The 25994-nt window shown below is 48.9% G+C and overlaps 1 protein-coding gene across 4 annotated transcripts in view; it reads left to right on the forward strand.

Annotated features, from left to right (window-relative positions):
• Positions 1 to 25994, forward strand: part of nbeal1 (neurobeachin-like 1) — a 277142-nt gene that overhangs the window by 120374 nt on the left and 130774 nt on the right. For 3 of the 4 annotated variants that reach the window (XM_078228982.1, XM_078228984.1, XM_078228983.1), the window contains exons 7-10: positions 10658 to 10743; positions 13157 to 13463; positions 14927 to 15033; positions 25775 to 25855. In XM_078228982.1, coding sequence (XP_078085108.1) covers positions 10658 to 10743; positions 13157 to 13463; positions 14927 to 15033; positions 25775 to 25855 — 581 coding nt within the window. The remainder of the gene's footprint in view (positions 1 to 10657; positions 10744 to 13156; positions 13464 to 14926; positions 15034 to 25774; positions 25856 to 25994) is intronic. The other variant, XM_078228985.1, reaches the window with a different exon arrangement.

Consider the following 25994-nt stretch of genomic DNA (forward strand, 5'->3'; position numbering starts at 1 on the left):
ACTCCATTCAATTTAAGGCCTTCCAGATATGATATTTTTATTTACATTGATGGAGCAGTCGGAGGCAGTAATTGGCTCGGAACAACAGAGAGAATCTTTACCACTTCAGGGCTTCAATGTGATCGTTCCTTCACCCACACGGACTGTTGCTCACCACCGCCCCCTTGAGGGCAACTTGGGAATGGGCAACAAATGCTCACAGAGAGTGGTGGGTCTGCGTGGAATTCACTACCACGGGAGGTAGTTGAGGCCGAAACATTGAATGTTTTCAAGAAGCAGTCAGATACAGCACTTGGGAGCGAAGGGGTTCAAAGGTTATGGGAGAAAGGTGGGATCAGGTTATTGAGTTGGATGACCATAATGAATGAGGGAGCAGGCTCAAAGGGCCAAAAGGCCTCTTCCTGCTCCTACTTTAAAGGTTGCTATGTAATTCCCAGATCCCAATAATGGATTTTTCTTCAGTGACATGTGGGCTTTGGGGGGAGGGGGGATTTACCCTATCAGCATATTATTATAGTATTTATGATACACCGTACTAGGTATCTGGTCACACATCATCGGAAATAATATGGATTGGTTTGGGAATTGACTGTGTATTGCAAATGCGCAGATTAGTATCTGGAGGTTTGGAGCTATCACAGATGCAGGTCTCAGTAATGGGATAATTCAGAGACAGCCAAGGTACTACTCGTATAATGTATCACAGGGGCATCTTACCCAGCTTCCCACTGCTGGTTTACCCTCTCATAACAGGAGGAATATTTTCTTTCCCTCCTTGTTTGGTTCCAGTGTGCTGAACTGTACCATGAAATACATGTGTGTTTTTAAAAATGTGTTGCCTGCTTCTCAAACGTGCTTCTCACAGCTTGGTATGGCTCCGGCTCTGTCCAATACCGCAAGAAACTACAAAGGATCGTGAATGTAGCCAAGTCCATCACTCAAACCTGCCTCCCATCCATTGACTCTGTTTGCAGTTCCTGCTGCCTTGGAAAAGCAGCCAGCACAATTAAGGATCCCATGCGCCCTAAACATTCTCTCTTCCACCATCTTCCGTTAGGAAAAAGATACAAAAGTCTGAGATCACGTAACCGACTTAAGAACAGATGCTTCCCTGCTGCCATCAGACTTTTGAATGGATTTACCTTGTACTAAGTTGATCTTTTTCTACACCCTAGCTATGACTGTAACACTACATTCTGCACTCTTTCCTTTTGTTATCTAAGAACAGCATGCTTTGTCTGTATAGCGCGCAAGAAGCAATATTTTTCACTGTATTCAATACATGTAAGAAGTCTCACAACACCAGGTTAAAGTCCAACAGGTTTATTTGGTAGCAAATACCATAAGCTTTCGGAGCAATGCTCCTTCGTCAGATGGAGTGGTCTCTGTTCTCCAACAGGGCACAGACACCGCGCGCCCTGTTTGAGAACAGAGACCACTCCATCTGACGAAGGAGCATTGCTCCGAAAGCTTATGGTATTTGCTACCAAATAAACCTGTTGGACTTTAACCTGGTGTTGTGAGACTTCTTACTGTGTTCACCCCAGTCCAACGCCGGCATCTCCACATCTTCAAAACATGTAACAGTAATAAATCAAATCAAATAAGTGGATACACACACCATTTACCAAGATGGCGTCGGAATGTGGTGACTTCTTGCGAGCTGTGCCCAGCATACCCTCCAATTCTATCTTTTACTCTCGTTCTACACTTCTAAAACTCTATCCTAACTCTTTTTTTCTCTACACCCTAGCTATGACTGTAACATTCTGCACCTTCCTTTCCTTCTCTATGAACGGTATATTTTGTCTGTATAGTGCGCAAGAAACAATACTTTTCACTGTATGCTAATACATGTGACAATAATAAATCAAATCAAAATACATACAAAAATATGAAATAGGAGCAGGAGTGGGCCACTCGTCCTCTCGATAATAAATTCATGGCTGATCTGACTGTAACCTCAACCCCATATTCCCGCTGACCCCTGATAACCTTTCACCCCCGGGTGTTAATCAAGAATCTATCCAGCTCTGCCAGAAAAATATTCAGAATATGCTCCCACTGTCTTTTGAGGAAGAGAGTTCCAGAGACTCACCACCCTCTGAGAGAAACGATTTCTCCACATCTCCAAATTAAATCAGCAATCCCTTATTTTTAAACCGCGACCCCTGGTTCTAGATTCTCCAACAAGAGGAAACATTGTCTCCACATTCTCTCCCTGTTAAGACCCCCTTAAGGTCTGAAAGGTTTTGATCAAGTTGCCTCCTACTCTTCTAAACTCCCATGAATATAAATGTAACCTCTCCAGTCTTTTCTCATAAATGGTGCTGGACTGGGAGAATTTGATAGATGGGACAGGAGGCAGGTTAAGAACCTTGGGGAGTATGCAGATTGACTTACTCAATGTGCCTATCTGGTCCAGAATCCAGGCTGAGACCTAGGGGCAGCACGGTGGCACAGTGGTTAGCACTGCTGCCTCGAGCGCCAGGGACCCAGGTTCGATTCCCAGCTTGGGTCACTGTCTGTGCGGAGTCTGCACATTCTCCCCGTGTCTGCGTGGGTTTCCTCCGGGTGCTCTGGTTTCCTCCCACAGTCCGAATGACGTGCTGGTTAGGTGCATTGGCCATGCTAAATTCTCCCTCAGTCCGAACAGGCGCTGGGTGTGGTGACTAGGGGATTTTCACAGTAACTTCATTGCAGTGTTAATGTAAGCCAACTTATGACACTAATAAATAAACTAAACCTTTTGACAGCCATTTTAAGTTTATTTGTTTGTGTCACAAGTAGGCATACATTAACACTGCAATGAAGTTACTGTGAAAACCCCCCCAGTCGCCACAGTCTGGCGCCTATTCGGGTACACTGAGGGAAAATTTATCATGGCCAATGCACCTAACCAGCAAGCCTCTCGGACTGTGGGAGGAAACCAGAGCACCCGGAGGAAACCCACACAGACACAGGGAGAACGTGCAGACTCCACACAGTGACCCAAGCTGGGAATTGAACCCAGATCCCTAGCGCTGTGAGGCAGCAGTGCTAACCACTGTGCCACCCCACCGGAGGTGAATGTGAATACGACGGCCCATGTGGAAACTCGGTCATGACTGTTTACTGCAGTAGAATTGGAAATAGCATTGCTCTGTTATGCCTGTAATATTGTTGATTCAAATATTTTTTCCAAACATTTGCATGAATGGAAAGCTTTGCTTTTGTTAGAATAGGTTGCTTTAAAACAATCTCTGAGAAAGCAGTTGATTGAGGCGCCCTGGTTATTTAATAAAAATCCTTCACAGCCCCTTTGGCACGCACATGTTATTGTTAATCACTTATTTGTTTAGAATGACGGACTACAGATCCTCGCCTCTGAAAGGGACCTGTGTCCCTCGAGATGATGTAAGCTCGGAATGACTAATTGTTCAGCCGGCATGCACTAATCAAGTCAGCGTGACTCACGGATATAGAAAGCAGCATTCCAAAGTCACTGTGGCTGGTTCGAGGAACAGCTGTTACTCTGAAACTCTTGGAACTTGCATCTCGAGTGAGGAATGCAGTTTGTTGTCCTACTGTAGCAACTGAAATGGTGACTAACATACTGTGAGCTGCACTTTGAAATAAGTTGCATGGTCTTGGTAACAATTGCCTTTTTCATGTAGCACTGAGCTCTTTCAGCCTCAGTCCTGAGACCTGAGCGCACAAGCATTTAGAATCGATAATCTGGGACAAACTGAATAGTCACTTGGACGAGTGGGAACAGTAAGAAGTCTCACAACACCAGGTTAAAGTTTAACCTGGTGTTGTGAGGCTTCTTCCTGTGCCCATCCCAGTCCAACAGCGGCATCTCCACATCTTAATTAGGGAAAGCCAGCCTGGATTTGTGAAAAGCATGTGTTTAACTAACTTGATTGAGTCTTTTCGTTGGGTGGTGCGATTAATGTCGCAAACATGGACATCTTAAAGATGTTTGATAAAGTGCCACATAATAGGCCCGCCAGCAACATTACTTACTCGCCTCACGCCCGACTTTACCAAGCTTTCGCGCCCGAAAATGGGCGCAACGCGATGGTAAAATCGGGCCCTTTGAGTCCGGTATCTACCGCACATGATGGGAAAGCACAGCAGTGCATACTAACATCACTGCTGGTCTCTGCAATCAGTCTTCACGACTGCCTACAGCCCCAGCTGCTTAGTTAGCACTGTGTACATTGTAGGGCAAGACTATAATCTCATAGTGCTGGAAGCAAAATTAAATTGTGAAACCTTTGATCAGAACAAAACCGTTGTGCAAGATTGAAGTGTGTTGACATTTATCTATTATCCCCCCAAACTCCCCACCTGCCTCCCTAACACACTGGTGCCAGTGTGTGCCTGCTTCGTATGAGACAGTCAAACATCCCGATCTTGCTTGCTGCATCTCTTCCACGTTGTGAAATGTGTGTCGTGAACTCTTTCTGAAGGTTTATTCAGAATGCCACCTCTAGTGGTAGAATCATAGAATCCTATGGTGCAGAAGGAAGCCATTCAGCCCATCAAGCCTGCACCGACCACAACCCCACCCAGGCCCTATTCCCATAGCCCCATGCATTTACCCTAGCTAGTCCCTCTGATACTAAGGGGCAATTTAGCACGGCCGAGTCGCCTAACCCACACATCTTTGAACTGTGGGGGGAAACCCACGCAGACACGGGGAGAACGCGCAGACTCTGCACAAACAGTGACCCAAGCCAGGAATCGAACCCGGGTCCCTCCCGCTGTGAGGCAACAATGCTAACCACTGTGCCACCGTGCCGCCCTTTCTGTATCACGTTGCTTTTTTAAAACATTGCTAGTCTTTTGGGGAGTTTTCAGGCAGACTTAGTTCCTGGGTGTATTTATATCCAAAAGTAGAAGTATTCAGCTGCTAATTGTGCTTCGTAGCAAGGTTCATTCCGTTGTGAATTTTAGAAAGCTTTTTTTTGGAGCTTATCATGGCTGTCTTATCTATTGGGTAAGGCTGCTGCTCTGTCTTACATTTCGGTATATTCTGCCTACGAACTTCATGTTCTGCAGATATACATCCATCTTAGCTTAGTTCCCCATTGACTTTGGCTGCCTGTATTTATTCTGAGCATACCTTTGGCTGGACAACTGGTTTATTTATTATTTATTTTTTAGTGTCACAAGTAGGCTTACATTAACACTGCAATGAAGTTACTGTGAAAATCCCCTAGTCGCCACACTCTGGCGCCTGTTCGGGTACACTGAGGGAGAATTTAACACGGCCAATGCACCTAACCTGTACTTGTGATGTAGAGTGCCGTGTTCAATTCCCGTACCGGCTGAGGTTATCCATGAAGGACCCCATAAGGGGAACTGATGGTCTCGTGATATTATCGCTAGACTATTAATCCAGAAACTCAGCTAACGTTCTGGGGACCCGGGTTCAAATCTCGCCACGGCAGATGGTGGAATTTGAATTCAATAAAAAATATCTGGAATTCAGAATCTACTGATGACCATGAAACCATTGTCGATTGTCACAAAAACCCATCTGGTTCACTAATGTCCTTTAGGGAAGGAAATCTGCCGACCTTACCCAGTCTGGCCTACATGTGACTCCAGAGCCACAGCAATTGACTCTCAACTGCCCTCCAAGGGGCAGTTAGAGATCAGCAATAAGTGCTGGCCCAGCCAGTGAAGGCTTTGTCCCATGAATAAATAAAAAAAACACCTTCTCAATCTTGCCCCTTCACCAGAGGTGTGGTGATCCTCAGGTTGAATCTCCACCTGCCAGCTCTCCCCCTCTGAGGGGGGAGCAGCCTGTGCTAATGCTAATTTAAAAATTTTACCCTCTTGTTTTGGATTACCCCACCAGAGGGAATTGTTTTTCTGTAATCTCTTCCCCCCCCCCCCCTATTGAATCTCTTCATTTTCAAAACCTTAATTAGAAAAATAGCCCCTCATAGATATAAACTCGAGAATACCAGCAAAGTTTATGCAACTCAACCTCTACCTTTTTAAGCTGTGAGGTGGAGATGCCGGCGTTGGACTGGGGTGGGCTCAGTGGAGAGGTAGGTTCACTCCGCTCACCTGATGAAGGAGCAGCGCTCCGAAAGCTCGTGATTCCAAATAAACCTGTTGGACTTTAACCTGGTGTTGTGAGACTTCTTACTTTTTAAGCTGTAGCATCTATTCTGTTGAATCTGTGGAATTTGGAAGAGTCATAGAGGTTTACAGCATGGAAACAGGCCCTTCGGCCTAACTTGTCCATGCCGCCTTTTTTAAAAAAAAAACCCTAAACTAACCCCAATTGCCTGCATTTGGCCCATATCCCTCTATACCCATTGTACCATGTAACTATCTAAATGCTTTTTAAAAGATAAAATTGTACCCGTCTCTACTACTACCTCTGGCAACTTGTTCCAGATACTCACCACCCTCTACGTGAAAAAATTGCCCCTCTGGACACTTTTGTATCTCTCCCCTCTCACCTTAAACCTATGCCCTCTAGTTTTAGACTCCCCTAACTTTGGGAAAAGATATTGACTATCTAGCTGATCTGTGCCCCTCATTATTTTATAGACCTCTATAAGGTCACCCCTCAGCCTCCTACGCTCCAGGGAAAAAAGTCCCAGTCTATTCAGCCTCTCCTTATAACTCAATCCATCAAGTCTCGGTAGCATCCTAGTAAATCTTTTCTGCACTCTTTCTAGTTTAATAATATCCTTTCTATGATAGGGTGACCAGAATTGCACACAGTATTCCAAGTGTGGCCTCACCAATGTCTTGTACAACTTTAACAAGACGTCCCAACTCCTGTATTCAGTGTTCTGACCAATGGCTCAGTTGTCCAGAGTTTGTAAAATTGGTCTTATAGTTGTATCTGCCATTTTAAGTGCAGGTGATTGTTGATATTCATCCACAATTTGTCCATTAATTTATTTTACCTCATGTTAATTCTAGATGTTAGCGTACAGGATAGATGACATTCAATGTTTACTTTGTTGTCTCTTGTATAGTAAAAAAATCTGTTTGTTTGAAACCATGTAATTTATTCTTAGTAAATAACTGGTCGCTAACCGGATAATAATGCAAGTTAAATATACTAAAGCTTCTTACTGGAGTGGCGACTAAACGGGTATTCCTTTTGCTGATTGATTTTATTTGTGTCCCAAGGGGTCTTCTGCCCTGAAGGCTTGTATTTTTAAAATGGGCCAAGTTTGTCCATTGCTACGTGGAAGATGAGGGGCGACAGTGACGTAGTGTTATTATCGCTGGACCAGTAATCCAGAGACCCAGGGTTCAAATCCCACCATGGCAGATGGGGAAATTTAAATTCGATTAAAATCTGCAATTATAAGCCTAACGATGTTGATTGTCGTAAAAGCCCATCTGGTTCACTGATGTCCCTTAGGGAGGGAAATCTGCTGTCCTTGCCTGGCCTACACGTGACTGTAGATCCACATTTGGATTGACTCTCAAATGCCCTCTGAAATGGAGGGCAGTTAGGGACAGGCGATAAATATTGTCTCCTAAAATGAACCTTTAAAAGGTGGTGATGTTCCAGTTGTCCTGCAGTGCCTTCACTACTTAGGAGGTGTGTTGAGGAGAAACAGAGATGGTGAGTCATCTTAACCTTCATCTGCCGTATGCACTTGGATATTGGATCATATCCCATGTACTTGGAAAGATGAACTGGTTGGCTTCTTCCAACTTATGTCAGCCCTATTTGACTTCGCTGTGATATTAAAGTTTTTGCAGGTTAGGTTACATTTTATCACACTTTGTTAGCAGTGGTGAGTATAACCCGTTCCATTTAATTGTTGGATCGTTCCAGACTCCACCTCCCATTTCTTAGAACAAAGAAAATTACAGTGCAGGAACAGGCCTTTCAGCCCTCCAAACCTGCACCGACCATGCTGCCCCCGACTGAACTAAAATCCCTTACCCTTCCGGGAACCATATCCCTCCATTCCCATCCTATTCATGTGCTTGTCCAGATGCCCCTTAGAAGTCACTATCGTATCTGCTTCCACTACCTCCCCCGGCAGCGCGTTCCAGGCACCCACCACCCTCTGTGCCTTGTACATCTCTTTCAAACCTTGCCCCTCGCACCTTAAACCCGTGCCCCCTAGTAATTGACTCTTCCACCCTGGGAAAAAGCTTCTAACTATCCACTCTGTCCATGCTCCTCATAATCTTGTAGACTTCTATCAGGTCGCCCCTCAACCTCCGTCGTTCCAGTGAGAACAAACCAAGTTTCTCCAACCTCTCCTCATAGCTAATGCCCTCCATACCAGGCAACATCCTGGTAAATCTTTTCTCTACCCTCTCCAAAGCTTCCACATCCTTCTGGTAGTGTGGTGACCAGAATTGAACACCATCTTTAATTATTTATGTTTGAGTTAAGCTTGCATTCGGGAAGAAGATCAGAAATCTCCTCGCCTTGACCTTTTGCTGCTCTGATAAGGAAGTTTTTTATTGCTACTGAGAGTTTTAACATTCTAATAGAAGAGGAGAAATCTGGCACCACAGGCAGTTATTTGTTTTGCTTTTAACAACAAAACCTTATGCAAGCCTCATCATTCAGCAGAGATTAGTTTACTGAGTTGTGGCATAACTTAATGTTTCCTTGACAATGATAAATCTGGGAAAATGAGAGTCCATTGTGAGGAATGCTTCTCTCAACTTTATCAAAAAGGCAGCTACTTGTATGAACATACATGCTTGAACATAGAGATTGCTCTGATTCCGATTCCAATTCATTGCCCTGGTGTTGTTTTGCTCCAAGCTTAGCTTTTATGGATCAGGCATTAAACCCATGACCTGTCTATACATTGAATGTATTCAAGAGGCGGCTGGATATAGCACTTGGGGCGAATGGGATCAAAGGTTATGGGGAGAAAGCGGGATTAGGCTATTGAGTTGGATGATCAGCCATGATCGTGATGAATGGGGGAGCAGGCTCGAAGGGCCGAATGGCCTCCTCCAGCTCCTATCTTCTATGTTTCTCCGAGGTGACTATAAATGATCCGGTGACACTATTTGAACAAGTGCAGGGAAAGTCCCTCCATATCTTGGTCAATATCTATTCGTGAACCATTACGTCATGAGAAACAGGTTATCTGGCCATTATCTTGTTGCTGTTTGTGGGAGCTTTCTATGAGCATCGTGACTGCTGGGTTTCCTACGTTACACCAGCCACCACATTCTTTTATTGCTTCACGGGATGTGGGCGTCTCTGGCTAGGCCAGCATTTATTGCCCATCCCTAATTGCCCTTGAGAAGGTGGTGGGCGAGCCGCCTTCTTAACCCCCTGCAGTCCGTGTGTTGCAGGCACAACCATAGTGCTGTTAGGGAGGGAGCTCCAGGTTTTTGACAGTGAAGGAATGGCGATAAGTTCCCAAGTCAGGGCGATGTGTGGCTTGGAGAGGAACTTGCAGATGGTGCCGGTCCCAGGAATCTGCTGCTCCTGTCCTGCTAGGTGGTAGAAGTTGCGGGTTTGGAAGGTGCTGTCGGAGGAGCCTTGGTGAGTTGCTGCAAAAATACTTGACTGGCTGAGAAGCACATTGTGACAAGCTTGTGACTGGCGCTATACAAGTGCGAGGCAGTCTTGCTTGCTTTTTGCCTCACTTTCTTGCTTCTAGACTGAATGTTTTAGGACATAGAACTGCTTCTGTGTTATCACTATATTACACTTGTGGGTGGGGTATGCTTTAATTACTTCAAGTAGAAGCTGGTTGCTGCAGCAAAGCTCAATCATTGCATTAGTTTCCATTTCCATTTGCTCGTTGTTCTATTTGGGAAGTCCAAGAATTGCTTTGAGAATTTGGAATGAAATCCAGATACCCACTGACGCGAGGTCTGACTCACCTCATGTGACTGTATCTCTTGAAATATATTTGAAAGTGTATATTCCTTACTGATTACATATGAATAAATTCTGGGATGGCTGAAACCAGCTAAGGTTCTGCTCGCCACACTGCCTCCAATTCATGTTGGCAGGACCCAGACCAGAAACTGCAAGGTATATTAGGAAGTTAACTTTTTCTTTTGATTTTAGCGTCAGGCTGAGGCAGTCAGAGGGTATGTGGGGTAGGAAGGGAAGTAGATTAGATGCCACAATGAGATCAGCCATGCTCTTATCAGATGGCGGAGCAGACTCAAGGGGCTGAATGGCCTTCTCCTCCTGCTCCTCATTCTTGTATTTGTAAGTTCTCAATTAGGGCCAAAGGAGGCATAATGGAATTAGAAACAGATAAAGGGTAAAAGCAAGATTCTAAATGAACCAAACAAACTCCATTAACTCCCTGGAGAAAAACATTATGTGACGGCGATGGTTGTTAAAGTGCAAAATAGATCTGAAGTGGTTTAGCGATTACTTGGTGCTTTTCTCAGACATTGGAACAACTCGAGCACAATCATTACAGCCTATGTTACCTGAAGATGTAAACAGACTCAATGATGACATTGCTACCCAAGCAAGTGAAGTGTGATGGAAGTTATTTAAGGTGATTACCTGTCAGATTCCAATGATTCTTACTCCATGCTGCCTTACGTCCCATGTGGGAAATTGATCATGGGTATTCGGCAAGTCCACACTCTCTCTCTTGCTGTGTAAGGTAGTTATGTACACTGCTTTTTAAGTGACCAATGTGCTTTTTCTTCCCTTTCTCAGAGTGTTTTCAAGAGAGTGAGCATCTGAAGGAGAGTCTGAAGTGCTGCCTTATTCATCTCTTTGGGGCTATTGTTGCAGGAGGACAGGTAAAGTAAAAGTAAAGTTTATTTATTAGTATCACAGGTAGGCTTACATTAACATTGCAATGAAGTTACTGTGAAAATCCCTCTGGTCGCCACACTCTGGCGCCTGCTCGGGTACACTGAGGGAGAAGTTAGCATGGGTGTTGAGCCTGTGTATGATTTGTTGCATTTATGCAAAGACTTCATTTTAAGATATTTCTGCCTATGCAATCACATTTGAATGCTAAGCTTAAAAAATTGACCAACTCATTTTTAACCTGACTACATTTTAAAACTCAGACGGCATGCTGGGTTAGCTAGAAAATTGACCACATTTTTTTAAAGTACAATGCGAGCAAAACAGGCTATTCATAAGTCAAACAAAGTTTCCCATAAACAACATCTGCAAGGCCGGTTTCTCCAAGTCAGAGACAGCACGTATATTGTTGTTTCAGCTCTATGCTGTCAGTTCAGTTCAGCTTTGTTTTTGAGTTCTGTTTTGATCAGTACAGGACTGACAGAAGAAGCCAGTCTCTCTCTCTCTCTCTCTCTCTAGTTTTTCTCTTTTCTTTTCACTTTTGTAATGGTTTAATTTTAAGTTCTGTTCAATAAAAGAAATTCATTTAAACTCCGTACCAGTGCCGTCCTTGTCTATGAATGGACCCTACACGGCCAGTGCACCTAACCAGGGCGTCTTTCAGAAACCAGAGCACCCGGAGGAAACCCACGCAGACACGAATGTGCAGACTCCGCACAGACAGTGACCCAAGCCGGGAATCGAACCCGGGTCCTTGGCGCTGTGAGGCAGCTGTGCTAACCACTGTGCCACCGTGCCTTTATAGTTTCTAAATTGAAGCATGTGCTAAGTTGAGCTGTAGAATATCTGGGTTAGTCAGGCTTCAATCCTTGACAAAGTCCACTGTTGATTTGTGTTCTAAATAATATAATTAATTCTAGCACTCAGTTTGCCTCGGGGCTTTACTGGAACAATGGCTACTTGCTTTTATATAACCCCTTTAATGTAGGAAAATGTCTCAGCTTTGGTATTTTTGTTCAATAAAACTTGAGCAGAATGACTAATCTTGCTAACATCAAACTGGAATCCATCACTGCATTTGCCCTCGTCTGAATGGGCTTATGTAAGGGTTTGCAGAATGACAGTGTACAACGGCAAACCCACTGGTATGCGATTGTTTGAGTTAATAGTACGTGACATCCTTGTGTGTGGAAAAACAAAGACCTGTTCAATTCCGTTTGGAACTGCAGAGATCTTTTTATTTCCTGACTGACCAGTGGTTGGTGCCCCATACCACACTGTGTCCACAGATAATTAATATTGTATCTGTGCTCAATGCTGTTGTTGACAAACTCGTCATTCTTCCGAGTGCCTAAAGCACTACCTTAGCAAAAAGCAATAGCCATCAATTAGACGTTAGCAAACATTGGTGGCTCTGTACAAAACAGCGAAGTATTTACGAAGATTTTCTTTTCAGTAGAATCATAGAATCCCTACAGTGCAGAAGGAGGCCATTCGGCCCATCGAGCCTGCACTGACCACAATCCCACCCAGACCCTATCCCTGTAACCCCACATATTTACCCTGCTAATCCCCCTGACACTGAGGGGCAATGACATGACTTCCAATGGAAAACATTTCTCCTTTTTAATTCTATGAAATCTTATGACAATAGAATCATGTACTCCCTACGGCGCAGAAGGAGGCCATTCAGCCCATCGAGTCTACACTGACCCTCCAACAGAGCATCTTACCCAGGCCCTATCCCCATAACTCCATGTATTTACCTTGCTAATCCACCTCACCTGCACATCTTTTGGACTGCGGGAGGAAACCGGAGCACCCGGAGGAAACCCACGCAGACACGAGGAGAACGTGCAGACTCCGCACAGGCAGTGACCCAAGCCGGGAATCGAACCCGGGTCCCTGGTGCTGTGAGGCAGCAGCGCTAACCACTGTGCCAACCGGCTCCAAGAAGTTTAGCATTGAGTGCCGTGAGTAAGCCATTGAATCGGATAAAATGGGTGCCTTGTAATCTGTTACTGAAGTCATGACTTTGAAACTTTTGTTGTCACTGACACAGTTTGAAACATAGAACAGTTAGAACAACTCCAGTTCCCCTTGTTCTTTTTTAACAGGACTCATGTTGTTCTAAGTTTTAGAAATGTGTGCCGGTGTGATATCTTGGTTCAAAACCTTTGCAGCCAGGTTAACGTGAAGCCCGAATAGAGTTTCAAGCTTAGACGCTGAGGCCGGTTGCACCTGGCATGTTAGCTGCCCATTTGTAGAGATGCAGTAGCCAGCTTCAGAAACGGGCAGTCACATCTGTGAATGGAAAGCCATTTCTCGTTAGAATTGTATTAAGTTGGACCATCAATGTAGCGTTGATTTACAGAGAGCGAACATGCTTTGTCATTTCAGCGGAATGCCCTGCAGGCAATCTCCCCGGCCACAATGGAGGTCCTGATGCGAGTGTTGGCAGACTGTGAGCTGTTGGATGACAAGGACCCAGAGGACGTAAGCCATAAGTTGGAGCTGACCCTGAAGTGCCTGACAGAGGTGGTCCACGTACTGCTGACCAGCAGCTCTGACCAGCGGCAGGTAGAGATCGGCACAATCCTGGAGAATTACTTCAAGCTGCTCAACTCTGATCACAGCGCATTGCTGGGCAATCGCAGGTCTCGCAATTGGGAGAGCAGTTTCATTGCACTACAGATACAAATGCTGAGTGAGTATGCATAATACACAGGGCCTACTTTGAATGTCTTGCTTATCAGTTATCAGCTTATAGAATTCAGAAGAATGAGGGGAGATCTTATAGGAACATATAAGATTGTGAAGGGAATTGATAAGATAGAAGCAGGAGGTTGTTTCCACTGGCGAGTGAAACTAGAACTAGGGGGCCTCAAAATAAGGGGGAGCAGATTTAGGACTGAGTTGAGGAGGAACTTCTTCACCCAAAGGGTTGTGAACCTGTGGAATTCCCTGCCCAGTGAAGCAGTTGAGGCTACCTCATTGAATGTTTTTAAGGCAAGGATAGATAGATTTTTGAACAGTAAAGGAATTAAGGGCTATGGTGAGCGGGCGGGTAAGTGGAAAAGATCAGCCATGATCTTATTGAATGGCGGAGCAGGCTCGAGGGGCCAGATGGCCTACTCCTGCTCCTAGTTCTTAAGTTCAGTGGTAGAGCTTTTAATGCAGCGAAACCGAAATTTTTGTACAACGTATAACAATAACCTCATTTATAAAGCACCTTTAGCGTGAAATACAATCGAAGGGGTAGGTTTCAATGTGTGTCTTGGCGGACAAGAGGAGAGTGGGAGACATGTGGGGCGACACGGTGGCACAGTGGTTAGCATTGCTGCTTCACAGCGCCAGGGACCCGGGTTCGATTCCTGGCTTGGGTCACTGTCTGTGCGGAGTTTGCACATTTGCACATTCTCCCCGTGTGTGCATGGGTTTCCTCCGGGTGTTCCGGTTTCCTCCCACACTCCAAAGATGTAGGGGCTAAGTTGATGGGCCATGCTAAATTGCCCCGTTGTGTCAGGGGGATTAGTAAGGTAACTATGTGGGGTTACTGGGATAGGGCCTGAGTGGGATTGTGGTCGGTGCGGATTCAATGGGCCGAATGGCCTCCTTCTGCCCTGTAGGGATTCTATGATTCTCTGAGATGGGGAGAGGTTTAGGGAGGGAATTCCAGAGCTTAAAGTTTAGGAAGTTGAAGACATGGCTGCCAATGATGCAGCCAGAATAGGGAATGCAGAAAAGGCTAGAATTAGAGGAGTGCAGAGGGCTTGGAGCTGGAGGAGGTTACTGAGATGGGGGATGAGGCTGTGGAGGGATTTGATGCGTTGGCAGGTTGGGAATCAGTGTAGGTCAGTGAACACACGGCTGATGGTTGAATGGGACTCAGTTGAAGTTAGGATATGGGTCGATAAACATAAGGTTGCAGAGAGTGAAGACCAGCCGGGAGAGCACTGGGATAATTTGGGATTATCTTCTCAAAAGAAAGATTTACCTAGTGCCCCACGTAACACCAGCTCATCTCAAAGCACTTTACCAATGTTGGCTGTAATGAAGAAATGTTGCCTGGGGTAAATTGATCTTGTGCCAATATTGCTAAGGGGTACTTAAAGACACCTATATGATCTCTCTGTGGAAAACTACAATTTCTGAATTTTCTCCCTACAGACACTATTCCAGAAATGTTAAACTGCCCTGACAGACCTGTCCTGCAGGCAATCTTCCTGAATAGCAACTGCTTTGAACATCTCACTCGACTCATACAGAACAGCAAGGTAGACTCCTAACTGGGCCGGAGTGATTATTTGCCTTGACTAATGCTGCAGTTACCCCTTCCCCTGCTCTCTTTATGGGCTGGTGCTGGAATTGGATAGAAAAGGAAAACGTGAACTTGTCCTCAGCTTGAAATTATTTCTGTCGCAAAACGATGATCTGATTGCCACCCCAGAGCTCTGAGATCCTTTTTCTTTTTATTCATTCGTGGGACGTGAGTATTGCTGGCTGGGCCAGCATTTATTGCCCATCCTTAGTTGCCCGAGGGCAGTTGAGAGTCAACCACATTGCTGTGGCTCTGGAGTCACATGTAGGCCAGACCAGGTAAGGACGGCAGATTTCCTTCCCTAAAGGACATTAGTGACCCAGATGGGTTTTTCCAACAATCGACAATGGTCATCAGTAGATTCTTAATTCCAGATTTATTTTATTGAATTGAAATTCCACCATCTGCCGTGGCGGGATTCGAACCCGGGTCCCCAGAACATTAGCTGAGTTTCTGGATTAATAGTCTAGCGATAATACCACTAGGCCATCGCCTCCCCATTGAATTCACCAATGTTAGGATAAAGGTATTGCAATATTAAGGTGGTGGGGTAGACTTTTAAACTAAAAGTCAACATGGTAATTCCCTACTCACGTAACTGAACCATTTTCTTTGATTCAACTAAACAAATTTCTAAACAGCTAATGTACATCTCATCCTATGTTTTTGTGCTACTTCATGTTCTGCTCTCTCTCTCTCTCTCTTTGGTCTTCTTGCAACACACACCTTGCCCAGCTGCGTGAGGGCAGTGAAGCTCCACAGAGGCTTCTGCTAATGCTGCCCCAACACAAACTCACTCACATTTGTGCAACAAGCAGGTCAGAGACTGGAAACTCTGCAATGAGTAACTCTCAAACCCTGTCCACCATCCACAAGGCCCAAGTCAGGAGTGTGATGGAATACTCCCCACTTGCCTGGATGGGTGCAGCTCCAACAACACTCCAGCCTGACACCATCCTGGACAAAGCAGCCCCGCTTGATCGGCACCCCATCCACAAACATTCACTCCCTCCACCACCAACACACAGTAGCAGCAGTGTGGACCATCTACAAGATGCACTGCAACTCACCAAGGCTCCATCAACAGTACCTTCCAAATCCTCAAGTTCCCCTCCAAGCCACTTACTATCCTGATTTGGAAATATATCTTCGTTCCTTCACGGTTGTTGGGTCAAAAGCCTAGAGCTGTGGTTATACTACACCACATGGACTGCAGCGGTTCAAGACGGTGGCTCGCCACCACCTTCTCAAGGGGAAGGAGGGATGGGCAATGAATGCTGGGCCTAACCAGCGACACCCACAAGCCGTGAACAGAATGGAAAAATCAGGTGCCTGAGTTGTACAGTGGAGGAGGACTTGGTTTCTGCTCTGCAATTCCTGCCATGAGGTGACTGAGAGTGCAGGGTAATGATGCAGTGCAGCATCCCTTAAACCTTTTTACATCTTTCTGAATCTGCCTTGGTGAAATAGTCAGTGCGTACTTTTACCAAGAGTCAGGGCAGCACGGTGGCACAGTGGTTAGCGCTGCTGCCTCACCGCGCCAGGGACCCCGGGTTCAATTCCTGACTTGGAACACTGTCTGTGTGGAGTTTGCACATTCTCCCCGTGTCTGCATGGGTTTCCTCCCACATGCCGAAAGACGTGCTGGTTAGGTGCATTGGCCATGCTAAATTCTACCTCAGTGTACCCGAACAGGCACCAGAGTGTGGCGATTAGGGGATTTTCACAGTAATTTCATTGCAGTGTGAATGTAAGCCTACTTGTGACACTAATAAATAAACTTTATACAGTCAATACTGGTAGAATCATAGAAGTATCATAGAATCCCTACAGTGCAGAAAGAGGCCATTCGGCCCATTGAATCTGCACCAACCACAATCCTACCCAAGCCCTATTCCCATAACACCATGTATTTACCCTGCTAATCCCCCTGACACTAAGGATCAATTTAGCACAGCTAATCCACCTAACCCGCACATCTTTGGACTGTGGGAGGAAACCAGAGCACCCGGAGGAAACCCACGCAGACACGGGGAGAATGTGCAAACTCCACACAGGGAATTGAACCCGGGTCCCTGGCGCTGTGGGGCAGCAGTGCCACTGTGCCACCGTGCTGCCCTAGTATATTGGTTGCAAGTGGCCTTGCTGTTTTAAAACTCAACACCATAATTACATTGCCACCCTTGTGTTGCAGCAGATATTTCCAGCCAGCTCTCCTCAGACTGAGCCTCCATAAGGCTTGTTCGAAATAAAACAGTGTTAAAGCCTGGATGTTAACTAACGGCACACCTTGAGGCTGCAATCATCGGCTTTTCAATCTGTTCAGTTGCTGGATTGTAAGGGTTGATTCTTTGAGCATCACAGGTGGTCCCGTTCCTTAATGTTTTTTTTTGAGTGCCATAAAATTAAATTGCAATGCAATTTAAACAACTGGAGAGTTGGTCGATACCCAACGGGCTGATTCTGCCGGTGTTTTGCAGATCATTTTGGAAAAAATAATTTCAGCACGGGTTACATGAAAATGGGGCTGGTATTCGCAATTTGAACACTTCCCTCCTGTCATGCTTTGAATTGTAAAATAGTTCCTTTACAGCAGCCTCTTTAGATCTGGGGAAGGGGATCTGCAGCTTTCTAATGGTCCGTCGGAAATTGTCGTACCAGATAGTGTTCCCTGGTATCTTGTCGTGGTGGAGTGACACTCCTACGATCATGTACAATAACACCCCCATTCACAGAGTATCTGTCAGAATGAGACATTTCGGATGGTCAAATCAGTTCATCACCTTCGCTTCTAGCTCTGAAACTCCAGTAATTGTGCTGTTTAAAATAAGCAGAAGCACTGACACTACGCCTTTAGCACGTTGTACAAGTGATTTAAGAATGATGAAGGGGCAGCACTGTGCATCAAGGATGTATATTCATGCTGCAGGTATTGCTTGCTTATCTATACTGTGCGTGAATCCAATGTCCTGTTCGTATCAATGCTGTGGGTGCAAGAGTTTTAACAAAGTTTTTTACCTTGTGGTCTATTTACAAAATTGTAAATTAGTGTTTTCAAATCACAGTGATGATGTTGCAGTCTTTATTCCACTATGAGGAGTTCTAACAGAACATCATGACACAGCGACAGGAGACATAATGTTGCTGCTTCATTTGATGACTCCAGCTTGTAAATAAGAAAAGTGAAGCAGAGCGATTCTCTGTTTTCCTCTCAGCTCCTCTCTCTCTTTCCCATTCCACATTCTTTTCTTTGCAGTCTTCTCTCTCTGGAGCTCTTTCTCTCGCGCTCTTTCTCGCGCGCTTCCTCTCACTATCGCTTTCTCTCTCCTCCCTCTCTTTTCCACTGTGTCTCTCTCTTTCTTTCCCTCACTCTTTCTTTCCATTTCTCGCTCTCTCTCGCTGTCTCTCTCTCGCTCTCTCTCTCTTGCTTTCTCTCTCTCGCACTCTCTCTCTCTCGCTCTCTCTCGCTCGCTCTTTCTCGCTCTTTCTCTCTTGCTCTTTCTCGCTCTTTCTCTCGCTCTCTCTCTCTCGCTCTCTCTCCCTCGCTCTCTCTCCCCCGCTCTCTCTCTCCCCCGCTCTCTCTCTCCCCCGCTCTCTCTCTCTCCCGCTCTCTCTCCCCCGCTCTCCCTCTCCCCCGCTCTCCCTCTCCCCCGCTCTCCCTCTCCCCCGCTTTCCCTCTCCCCCGCTCTCCCCCGCTCTCCCTCTCCCCCGCTCTCCCTCTCCCCCGCTCTCCCTCTCCCCCGCTCTCCCTCTCCCCCGCTCTCCCTCTCCCCCGCTCTCCCTCTCCCCCGCTCTCCCTCTCCCCCGCTCTCCCTCTCCCCCGCTCTCCCTCTCCCCCGCTCTCTCCCCCGCTCTCTCTCTCCCCCGCTCTCTCTCTCCCCCGCTCTCTCTCTCCCCCGCTCTCTCTCTCCCCCGCTCTCTCTCTCCCCCGCTCTCTCTCTCCCCCGCTCTCTCTCTCCCCCGCTCTCTCTCTCCCCCGCTCTCTCTCTCCCCCGCTCTCTCTCTCCCCCGCTCTCTCTCTCCCCCGCTCTCTCTCTCCCCCGCTCTCTCTCTCCCCCGCTCTCTCTCTCCCCCGCTCTCTCTCTCCCCCGCTCTCTCTCTCCCCCGCTCTCTCTCTCCCCCGCTCTCTCTCTCCCCCGCTCTCTCTCTCCCCCGCTCTCTCTCTCCCCCGCTCTCTCTCTCCCCCGCTCTCTCTCTCCCCCGCTCTCTCTCTCCCCCGCTCTCTCTCTCCCCGCTCTCTCTCTCCCCCGCTCTCTCTCTCCGCCGCTCTCTCTCTCCCCCGCTCTCTCTCTCCCCCGCTCTCTCTCTCCCCCGCTCTCTCTCTCCCCCGCTCTCTCTCCCCCCGCTCTCTCTCTCCCCCCGCTCTCTCTCTCCCCCCGCTCTCTCTCTCCCCCGCTCTCTCTCTCCCCCGCTCTCTCTCTCCCCCGCTCTCTCTCTCCCCCGCTCTCTCTCTCCCCCGCTCTCTCTCTCCCCCGCTCTCTCTCTCCCCCGCTCTCTCTCTCCCCCGCTCTCTCTCTCCCCCGCTCTCTCTCTCCCCCGCTCTCTCTCTCCCCCGCTCTCTCTCTCCCCCCGCTCTCTCTCTCCCCCGCTCTCTCTCTCCCCCGCTCTCTCTCTCCCCCGCTCTCTCTCTCCCCCGCTCTCTCTCTCCCCCGCTCTCTCTCTCCCCCGCTCTCTCTCTCCCCGCTCTCTCTCTCCCCCGCTCTCTCTCTCCCCCGCTCTCTCTCTCCCCGCTCTCTCTCTCCCCCGCTCTCTCTCTCCCCCGCTCTCTCTCTCCCCCGCTCTCTCTCTCCCCCGCTCTCTCTCTCCCCCGCTCTCTCTCTCCCCCGCTCTCTCTCTCCCCCGCTCTCTCTCTCCCCCGCTCTCTCTCTCCCCCGCTCTCTCTCTCCCCCGCTCTCTCTCTCCCCCGCTCTCTCTCTCCCCCGCTCTCTCTCTCCCCGCTCTCTCTCTCCCCCGCTCTCTCTCTCCCCCGCTCTCTCTCTCCCCGCTCTCTCTCTCCCCCGCTCTCTCTCTCCCCCGCTCTCTCTCTCCCCCGCTCTCTCTCTCCCCCGCTCTCTCTCTCCCCCGCTCTCTCTCTCCCCCGCTCTCTCTCTCCCCCGCTCTCTCTCTCCCCCGCTCTCTCTCTCCCCCGCTCTCTCTCTCCCCCGCTCTCTCTCCCCCGCTCTCTCTCTTCTCTCCCCCGCTCTCTCTCTCCCCCGCTCTCTCTCTCCCCCGCTCTCTCTCTCCCCCGCTCTCTCTCTCCCCCGCTCTCTCTCTCCCCCGCTCTCTCTCTCCCCCGCTCTCTCTCTCCCCCGCTCTCTCTCTCCCCCGCTCTCTCTCTCCCCCGCTCTCTCTCTCCCCCGCTCTCTCCTCTCCCCGCTCTCTCTCTCCCCCGCTCTCTCTCTCCCCCGCGCTCTCTCTCCCCCGCTCTCTCTCTCCCCCGCCTCTCTCTCTCCCCCGCTCTCTCTCACCCCGCTCTCTCTCACCCCCGCTCTCTCTCACCCCCGCTCTCTCTCACCCCCGCTCTCTCTCACCCCCGCTCTCTCTCTCCCCCGCTCTCTCTCTCCCCCGCTCTCTCTCTCCCGCTCTCTCTCTTCCCCGCTCTCTCTCTCCCCGCTCTCTCTCTCCCCCGCTCTCTCTCTCCCCGCTCTCTCTCTCCCCCCGCTCTCTCTCTCCCCCGCTCTCTCTCCCCGCTCTCTCTCTCCCCCGCTCTCTCTCTCCCCCGCTCTCTCTCTCCCCCGCTCTCTCTCTCCCCCGCTCTCTCTCTCCCCCGCTCTCTCTCTCCCCCGCTCTCTCTCTCCCCCGCTCTCTCTCTCCCCCGCTCTCTCTCTCCCCGCTCTCTCTCTCCCCGCTCTCTCTCTCCCCGCTCTCTCTCTCCCCCGCTCTCTCTCTCCCCCGCTCTCTCTCTCCCCGCTCTCTCTCTCCCCCGCTCTCTCTCTCCCCCGCTCTCTCTCTCCCCCGCTCTCTCTCTCCCCCGCTCTCTCTCTCCCCCGCTCTCTCTCTCCCCCGCTCTCTCTCTCCCCCGCTCTCTCTCTCCCCCCTCTCTCTCTCCCCCCCGCTCTCTCTCTCCCCTCTCTCTCTCCCCCCCGCTCTCTCTCTCCCCCGCTCTCTCTCTCCCCCGCTCTCTCTCTCCCCCGCTCTCTCTCTCCCCCGCTCTCTCTCTCCCCCGCTCTCTCTCTCCCCCGCTCTCTCTCTCCCCGCTCTCTCTCTCCCCCGCTCTCTCTCTCCCCCGCTCTCTCTCTCCCCCGCTCTCTCTCTCCCCCGCTCTCTCTCTCCCCCGCTCTCTCTCTCCCCCGCTCTCTCTCCCCCGCTCTCTCTCTCCCCCGCTCTCTCTCTCCCCCCCTCTCTCTCTCCCCCCTCTCTCTCTCCCCCCCTCTCTCTCTCCCCCGCTCTCTCTCTCCCCCCCTCTCTCTCTCCCCCGCTCTCTCTCTCCCCCTCTCTCTCTCCCCCGCTCTCTCTCCCCCGCTCTCTCTCCCCCGCTCTCTCTCCCCCGCTCTCTCTCCCCCGCTCTCTCTCCCCCGCTCTCTCTCCCCCGCTCTCTCTCCCCCGCTCTCTCTCCCCCGCTCTCTCTCCCCCGCTCTCTCTCCCCCGCTCTCTCTCCCCCGCTCTCTCTCCCCCGCTCTCTCTCCCCCGCTCTCTCTCCCCCGCTCTCTCTCCCCCGCTCTCTCTCCCCCGCTCTCTCTCTCCCGCTCTCTCTCTCCCGCTCTCACTCTCCCGCTCTCACTCTCCCGCTCTCTCCCGCTCTCTCTCACTCTCCCTCTCTCTCTCAATCTCCCACTCTCTCTCACTCTCTCACTCTCTCTCACTCTCTCTCACTCTCTCTCTCACTCTCTCACCCTCTCTCACCCTCTCCCCCTCTCCCCCTTCCCCTCCCCCTCTCTCTCCTCCCCCTCCCCCCTCTCCCCCCTCCCCCCTCCCCCCTTCCCCCCTCCCCCCTCTCCCCCCCTCTCCCCCTCCCCCCCTCTCCGCCCCCTCCCCCCTCCCCCCCCCTCTCCCCCCCTCTCCCCCCCTCTCCCCCCCTCTCCCCCCCTCTCCCCCCCTCCTCCCCCCTCCCCCCCCCTCCCCCCCTCTCCCCCCCATCTCCCCCCCATCTCCCCCCCTCTCCCCCCTCTCCCCCCCTCTCCCCCCTCTCCCCCCTCCCCCCCCCTCCCCCCTCTCCCCCCTCTCCCCCCTCTCTCCCCCTCACTCTTTCTCACTCTCACTTTCTCACTCTCACTCTCACTCTCTCTCACTCCTTTGCTCTTCATCTCTGGTATCCTTCTCGTTTTCCTCTCTCTGGTCTCTCTCTTTTCATGCCTTTATCTTTCTCTGTTCTGTTTGTCCCTCTTCCTTTCTAGAAGGCTGAAGCAGGAGGAGTGCTGGTTTAGTCCTTGGAGGGAAGCGATGTTTACTGTTTTCCCACTTGACGAAAACCAACAGATGTCACGAGAAGAAATAAGAGAAACATGCTCTTCTGGGATTGTACAGCAAAGGAACAATGTGTGGAATTACAAACCATGATCTAAACTAAAGATTGTATGTGTGTGGTTTCAAAAAAATGACTTAATGCACACAACTGCAAAACTAATATTAACCTGCAAAGAAAGGTTTCATTAACAAGCTGGCATGGAATCCTAGTCTTTTTGCCAGTTTTATCTTATGTAAGCGCAGCTTTTAAAGCTTGCAATTATTGTGACGCTGATATTAAAAGGGAAAGACCTCCCTTGCGACGAGCAACTGTGGTTCCTTTGCAAATGTGAAGGAGCCGCAGGCAAAAGTGTTTTGTTCTTTTGCTTGCCGTTGTTATAGAATGTCATAGAATTCCTGCAGAAGAGGTTTTTCGGCCCATTGAGTCCGCACTGTCTGACAGTGCACCCCACCCCGGGCCTAACCCCACCCTAACCCCGTAACTCCACACATTTATCATGGCTAATCCCCCTAACCTGCACATCTTTGGACACTAATGGTCAATTTACCATGGCCAATCCGCCTAACCATCACACCTCAGACACTAAGGGACAACTTAGCATGGCCAAGCCATCTAATCTGCACATCTCGGACACTAAGGGTCAATTTAGCACGACCAATCCATCTGACCATCACATCTTGGACACTAAGGGGCAATTTAGCACGACCAATCCATCTGACCTGCACATCTCGGAAAATAAGGGACAATTTAACATGGCCAATCCACCTAACCTCCACATCTCGGACACTAAGGGCAATTTAGCATGGCCAATCCCCATAACTTGCACATCTTTGGACATGTAAGGGATAATTTAGCATGGCCAATCCACCTAACCTCCACATCTCGGACACTAAGGGTTAATTTACCATGGCCAATCCAACTAACCTGCACATCTTTGGAATGTGGGAGGAAACCGGAGCACCCGGAGGAAACCCACGCAGACACGGGGAGAATGTGCAAACTCCCCACATAGACAGTGTGGAGGCCGGAATCTAGCCTGGATCCCTGGCGTTATGAGGAGGCGGTGCTGACCACTGTGCCACAGTGTTGTTGGGACTTGAATTATTTTCCAGGGCTGCAGTTTCAGAGTTGTGCTTTGATGGAATGCCGATAAGCTTGGATGTTGGAATGGGTGATTATCCGCCAAGTCGCTGTGCTTCCCATCTTTAAATACTGGCTGGGCGCAGCACGGAGGCTGGGTACAGCACGGAGGCTGGGTACAGCGCGGAGGCTGGGCGCACCAATTCAAATGAACCAATGGCAAACTATAAACAATATAGAACAGGCAAAGGGGAAAGACCCACTCCTTATCTTTCGCCCATATATGCTCACAACCATGTTCTTTAACAAGACTGAGCAATTATATCAGTCTAAAGTCCCCCAACAAAATGGTCTTTTAGAAACCATTGGCATTACTCCTTTTGATATTTTTCTGGCTTCAAGAGCCTCTTCATTCACCTCCCACACCAGCCCTCAACGTTACGTACAATTCCCTGGTGGGAATGTACTGTTCCCAAACACTTAACTCTTCACTTGAAAAACCCATCCACCTGCATCACAGTGGTTAGCACTGCTACCTCACAGCGCCAGAAACCCGGGTTCGATTCCCAGCTTGGGCCACTGTCTGTGTGGAGCTTGCACGTTCTCCCCATGTCTGCATGGGTTTCCTCCGGGTGCTCCTGTTTCCTCCAAAAGTCCGAAAGACGTGCTGGTTAGGGTGCATTGGCCGTGCTAAATTCTCCCTCAGTGTACCCGAACAGGCGCCGGAGTGTGGCGTCTAGAGGATTTTAACAGTAACTTCATTGCAATATTAATGTAAGCCTACTTGTGACACTAATAAATAAACTTTAAACTCTCACTTTGCTGCAGAAAAGTTTCTCTGCTTACCTACCTTCCCAGCCAAGACCTGTGTGGAAAGTTGCTGCTTATCACCAACATGCTATCACCCAGCAGTGAGCTACGTGTCTCTGTGGGTTTCCTCTGGGTGCTCCGGTTTCCTCCCACACTCCAAAGATGTGCGGGTTTGGTGGATTGGCCATGCGTATTTGCCCCTAGTGTCAGGGGGACTAGCTCGGGTAAATGCATGCAGTTATGGGGATAGGGTCTGGGTGGGATTATGGTTGGTACAGACTCCAGGGGCCGAATGGCCTCCTTTTGCACTGTGGGATTCTATGACTCTATATATAAATTCTTTGGGTGATGTGTGAATGCTACTTTTTGATCACCGGTGACCTTTAATACCTTTTGCAGGCTTCTGTCGTTCCTATGTGACTGTAAGCAGCCTGTTCAACCAACTCCGTTCTACTTTGTATGTGTGCCTTATGCCATATATATATATTTATATATATAATAATTGGGAGTGATGTTCTTGTTCAGTTATCTTGATTTTAGCCGCTGGTGCTTCCCTGCCCCGCACGCCCCCAATACCCCGCTGCTCCTGGCATGGCACAGTAGCGCAGTGGTTAGCACTGCTGCCTCACAGTGCCAGGGACCCGGGTTCGATTCTTGGCTTCGGTCACTGCCTATGCGGAGTCTGCACACTCTCCCCGTGTCTGCGTGGGTTTCCTCCGGGTGCTCCGGTTTCCTCCCACAGTCCAAAGATGTGCGGGTTAGGTGCATTGGCCCGAACAGGTGCCGGAGTGTGGCGACTGGGGGATTTTCACAGTAACTTCATTGCAGTGTTACTGTAAGCCTACTTGTGACACTAATAAATAAACTTAAACTCCTGTGAGAGATTTTGTCAGCTGAGACTTGGTCCCTGATTACGAGCTGAAGCTACTTAGCCACTTAGGAATTTCTTTCAAAGAATGAGCCCACAGTAGGAGGAGAAGGCAAAGCATGCTGTCTTTCTAGGGCATATTCTGGAAATAGCCATTCGGCCTGAATTGCCTGGAGAATGGGCCGCATTGCAATGGAGAATGCAACCTCGCTGGTATTTCATTGCACATTGCTGGGTGCTGGGCCTAAGAATGTCGCTGCTGTGTAGTGTGTGAATTTCTGAATTCGGCTCACAGTTACAATCACACAGCTTGTCTTTAATCAGCAGTGGCAGGATGATGTCTTAATGTCCAGCTCGGAAGAAAGGATTAAGGGAAAAGATAAAATGGTTTGACTTTTTCATCGCTGAATGTCTTTACCTGAGTCGGCTAAGCTTAGTTCAGTAAACTAATAGCAACAGCTTTAAGCTGGCTTAACCAAACTTTTTCCTTTCCCCTGACTGTATTAATTCTACTTGTTGCGCGCCTTTCATGCTTGTGTTGTGTTCATTTAACAGCTGTTTGTAAGTTCTAAAGCAGCAGACAAGAGTGAGAAAGATCTTGCCAACAAATTACTGACAGAAATGAATGTGAACCAGGTATTAACTGAATTCTTATTCCAGCTCTGAATCTCCAGCTTTGGGACAGCCATGCCAGTATGTACTTCAAGACAGCCAGCCGAATGGCCAGCAAGTAATTATGTGCCTGGGATGGGGCTATTAATCGAGTGAGCCAAAG

This window comes from Mustelus asterias, chromosome 14 (genome assembly GCF_964213995.1).
Source record: "Mustelus asterias chromosome 14, sMusAst1.hap1.1, whole genome shotgun sequence".
In the NCBI taxonomy this organism is placed as follows: domain Eukaryota; kingdom Metazoa; phylum Chordata; class Chondrichthyes; order Carcharhiniformes; family Triakidae; genus Mustelus; species Mustelus asterias.